The 4,730-nt window shown below is 57.6% G+C and overlaps 1 protein-coding gene across 1 annotated transcript in view; it reads right to left on the reverse strand.

The window, feature by feature from the left end:
- LOC109118605 (ellis-van Creveld syndrome protein) overlaps positions 1-4,730 on the reverse strand; it is a 6,368-nt gene that overhangs the window by 1,271 nt on the left and 367 nt on the right. The window contains exons 2-6 of the mRNA XM_019210264.1: positions 4,589-4,726; positions 3,745-3,889; positions 2,815-2,917; positions 2,493-2,619; positions 1,655-1,748 (exon numbers count right to left, since the gene is read on the reverse strand). Coding sequence (XP_019065809.1) covers positions 1,655-1,748; positions 2,493-2,619; positions 2,815-2,917; positions 3,745-3,889; positions 4,589-4,726 — 607 coding nt within the window. The remainder of the gene's footprint in view (positions 1-1,654; positions 1,749-2,492; positions 2,620-2,814; positions 2,918-3,744; positions 3,890-4,588; positions 4,727-4,730) is intronic.

A 4,730-nucleotide genomic window follows, 5' to 3' on the forward strand; every position in this document is an offset into this window, starting at 1 on the left:
GTAATGCTGGGGCGAGGCCACCCTGCCGCGTGGCTGGTGGTCTGCGTCCCCTCTGTGGGCCTTCACAACAGGGAAACTGAGGCCCAGGAGGGGAAGCCAAGTTCCTTCCCAGCCAGCACAGTGCTGAGGGGCAGGCTGGGGAGAACGCACCCGTCAGGACGCATTTCTTTAGTTTTTATTACTACACGTTTGTAGGTCCGTGAGGGCTACATCCATCGTGGGCCGTTGGTACGTGCATGTGACACATCCTAATTCTTTTCACACCTCCCTCGCTGCCCTCTCCTCTCTTTCCATCTCCTGATCCCCTCTTTTACCCCGCCCCCCATGTCTACCTCCCTACGTCCTATTATCTATTTGCTCTTTATTTATTCCTTGGGTTTCTCATATAAGAGAAATCATGCAATATTTAAGCTGTGTGTCTGACTGATTTCACTGAACATTAGTCTCAAGGTGCATCTGTTTTCCTACAAATGACTCAAGTTTATCCTTCTTTGTGGCAGAGCAGTGCTCCGTGGCATATAAACACTATTTCTTTAGCCATTCATCTCTTCACGGACAAATAGGCCACTTCTGAAATGTAGCCATTATGAGTCGTGTTGCTGTAAACGGCATGCATGGATCCTCACAATATGGTGTCTTAACTCTTTGGGGAAGGTACTAGAAGGTGTCACGTGGAATTTCTAGTTTCAGTTTTCTGAGGAATTTCCCTACTGGGGTTCCTTTTCCCTCTGCAGCCTCTCTAGCGTTTGTTTTTTTTTTTGGTACTGGAAATCGAAGTCAAGATCTGTCGCTTGCCAGTCAGGCAAGGTGCCACTGGGCTAATTCCCTGGCCCCAGGGATTCTAGATTCTGATTTCTTGGTGATAGCTGTTCTTGTTGCTGTTTCAATTTGCATCTCTCTAATGATGTCGAGCTTTTTCCATGTATTTATTATCCATTTGTCCTTCTGGAACTGTCCGCTCATTTCAGTTGCCTACTTTTTATTGGGTCTTTTATTTTGGGAAGGTGTCTAATGTTCTTGACACGAGACCTGGAGCCCAGCTGGGTTAGATACAGAAAGATCCAAGCGTTTAGATGAAAATAAAAATTATTACAGTAAAAGACACAATGCCAAGAACGATGTGGTAAGTGCGTTGGAAGGGAGAAGGGATATTTTCAGGGGATTAATCATAATGTGTCTTTTACTATAATAGATTTTTAATTTAAGCCTTATCATATTTTGGGCCGCCCTTCATTGGTCAAATACGGACAGAAATTTCTGTTAACTAAGAACATGACACTGGTCATCATCTGCCTTATTCACTGGGTCTGGCATTGTGAAACCTCCTGCACTCACACAAAGTGAAGATGACCGAAAAAGGGAAACATTTTTAATCAGTCCAGGCCCCGAAGGCAGCTGGGACAGTGCCGCTGAAGACCCGCAAGAAAGAGGACTCCAGATCTGCTGCAGAAAGTGGCAGGGACAACGGGACAGTGTGTCAGCAGCACGGGGAGGGATGTAAGAGGGACTGATGGCAGCGTGTCTTTTACTGTAATAACTTTTAGAAAGCGCAAACATTCACTGTGCATTGGATCGCATCTCATATGACTCCTCCACGGCTGGCTCGAGGTGGGACTGGAGCCCATATTCCCTGCCCACCTGGTGGCTGACTCACCTGGCTGCCCGCGCTCACTGGAGAATGGCTTGTTGTCCACAAGGGGCACTCGGGCCAGTGCTGCCAGCTCGGTGACAAAGGTCTGCTCGGCTTCCTGACAGGTGAGCAGAGAGCATCAGCTGGCTTCCCCCAGTGGGTCTGCTCCACGGGGACAGCGCCTGAGCATGTTGTCGCTGGTTGGGGGATACGTCCCCCATGCAGAGAGGGCTCTGCCAGAGAGCTCCGGAGCAGGGCAGAGCAAGGGGGCTGCTCCTCTCCCACCGGCCACTTTCGGGGTGCAGAGGAGCGGGGGGCCCAGGCCGGCGTGGACAATGACCACTTCTACCCACTCTGGCTGCCCACATGTACCACGATCCAAGCAGACAGGCCTGGGGCCACGACCTGTGAGCTGTGTGCCCCTGGCCAGTCTCCTCCCCTCCACGAGCCACAGTTTCCTCCTCCGTGGCAGTGTGTGCAGAGTCCGGGACAGACCCACACGCTCACGGCCAGCAGTCACATTCTCACGGTGGCCACAGCTCTAAGACCACGCTGTCCGGTTACACGGAGGGGACAAAGCTCCCACGTGCCCACTCTGGCGGGTGTCCAAGGTGCTCACTGGCTGGGGCTTCCGGGCAGAATGGCAACTTCATACCCCAGAGCCAGCGCCCTGTATGTTCACATGCAGTGACCCCTCAGTCACCACCAGCAGCACGGCCCAAAGGCGCAGACGGTGATCAGCACGAGGGACGTGTGCTCCTCTCACTGCCTCCACTGACCCGGCTGCCAGCCCGGCCAAGGGGACTGTGGCTCCAAGACGCTGGCCCCAGAGGCCCCCGAGCCCCTCCCACGGTGGCCCTACCTGCAGCTGCGCCTCCAGCTGGGCCTCCAGCCGTTCCAGGGTCCGGGCCTTCTGCCTCTGCACATCCAGGCGGAGCCGCTGGTGGGCGGTGAGCTGGGCCCGGAGCCTCCGCTGCCGGCACAGCACCCTGGGGGCGGATGAAGGCCTCAGCGTCAGCGCAGCCGGAGCTCGGGTCACTCTGTGTCCTTTTCCATGTCACCACGAATCGCGGCCGGGGCAGGAATGGATGCAGGCAGGGGCACCAGCTGACGTGCGGCCCAGAAGCACAGGCACAGGGTTGGGTGGAGAGCCCCTGCCAAACGCGACCACTGTGCAGCCTCACCTCTGGGGGACCCCCTGGGGGGCACTGCCTGCTGCCTGGCTCCCCAGGGAGGACTCGCTGACTTCCTGCTTTTTCTTCAGCTTGTAGTTGTCCATCCGCTCACCTGGGTCAATCATCAAACACAGGACAGTCAGCTGTAGGCCGCGACGCAGATTCTGCCCAGCCCAGCCCAGGTGGGGTGATGGTGTGGGGTCCCAGGGGAGCGGGACACAGCTGTTCCTAGAGTGGGGTGCACCTGCGGTGCAAGCTGCAGAGGCTCCGGCCACGGGCCCGGTCTCAGGTGCCAGGAGGAGGGAAGCAACTGCTCCACAAAGAGAGCGTCACGGCAGCCCAGCACCCACCGCGAGGGGGGGAGGACTCACAGCAGGGCGTGGCTTAGTCACAGCCCCCACTCTGAGCTCTTTCCTGTTCTGCAGACTCTGCTGCTCAGAGCTTGTGTGGCTTTCAGAATTTTACAGTGGTGCCCAGGACAGGCCTGGTGCACGCCATCGGCCAGACAGATTATTGCAACCGCACCCCTGGACTCCGGAGTGTACTGCTGTGGACAAGCCGAGGGGGTCCCCTCCCAGCTAAGCTCGGCCGCAGTGCGGGTGGGGTGGGTGGGGTGTGGGGGACACTAGCACTAGGGGGCGCCACACTCCCCTCTGCGAATTACCCAGCAGGGGGATCTGGTGGGGCTGGAATTGTCCGCCCTTATCGAGGTGGGGTGGGTGGGGTGTGGGGGACACTAGCACTAGGGGGCGCCACACTCCCCTCTGCGAATTACCCAGCAGGGGGATCTGGTGGGGCTGGAATTGTCCGCCCTTATCGAAGGGGGAAAGGGGGTGGTGGGCAGGAAGAGGGGAGGAAGAGGGGAGTATGGGCCGGGCCAAGTTTTGAATCCCCAGGACCCGGGAGACAGGTGGCAGCTGGGACCTCCAGGGGGCGCACCCTGAAGCGTCTTCAGCTGCTCTAGTGTCCGCTCCTCCTGATCCTGCGCCACCCTCCCCACGCGCTGGGAATACGTCTGCACCAGGCGGGCTACGCCGGCGAAGGTCACGTAGACGCTCTCCGCTGCGGTCTCCACCAGAGTCCTCTGCGGGAGACAGCACGAAAGTCAGGCCAACTTGGTGCCCCTCACCTTCCCAGGTCCCCCCTTCCGCCCACTCCCAGCCTGGACCTGTTAGGCAGCGGGAGATGTGCATTGTTGACTAAACCAGTCCTGATGGATAAAGGTCAGGTCCATGGGATGTTGGCCATGTGACCTGGCGCTGGCCACTAAGGCCCAACATTAGGGAAGGTGCTGGGGAAACCCTCTCTCTAACATTAAGGGAAAGACTTGATGAGCTGTAAGACAGAGCCACTTTCCTCTTTCTGGGTAGAAGCAGATCTGACACCTGGAGAGACAGCAGCCATTTTGAGACCATGAAGCATATATATGTATGTATGTATTAATAGCAAAGACAATGGATTGGGAAGGAAAAGCTAGTCTCTGCTCTCACTGCAGAAACACTGGCTACCTGGTACCACCTCGCTCCACATTTCTGTTTGGAGGATGAGCCCTCCCTACCCGAGCTCAGCCTGGGGGTGGTGGTGGGGGTAACGACCAGAGGCTCACGTGAGATCTGGGTGGGGCATCACGGAAATGTGGGTCCAGCCTCAGCTTACAGGTGAGCAGGCCGACTACTGCCAGGGCCGACAGGAGCTCCGGGAGCCTGGAACCTCAGGGGCACAGCCTAACCCTGGCTCCTGCCCGTCTGGGTCCAGCACACTGGGCCCCAAGGACGCCGCATACCTTGAAGTCATCCCGGTCCTTGGCACGGCTCCTGGTGGCTGAGTTCCGAGCCTGCGCTAGCAGCGCCTGCCCCGCGGCCCGCTCGGTGCACCCCTGAAGCCGCTGCCGCACATCCTGGGCCTCGGCCAGCAGCTGCTGCTGG

Source organism: Fukomys damarensis, unplaced genomic scaffold (assembly GCF_012274545.1).
Source record: "Fukomys damarensis isolate Sample0158 unplaced genomic scaffold, DMR_v1.0_HiC HiC_scaffold_35, whole genome shotgun sequence".
Lineage (NCBI taxonomy): Eukaryota > Metazoa > Chordata > Mammalia > Rodentia > Bathyergidae > Fukomys > Fukomys damarensis.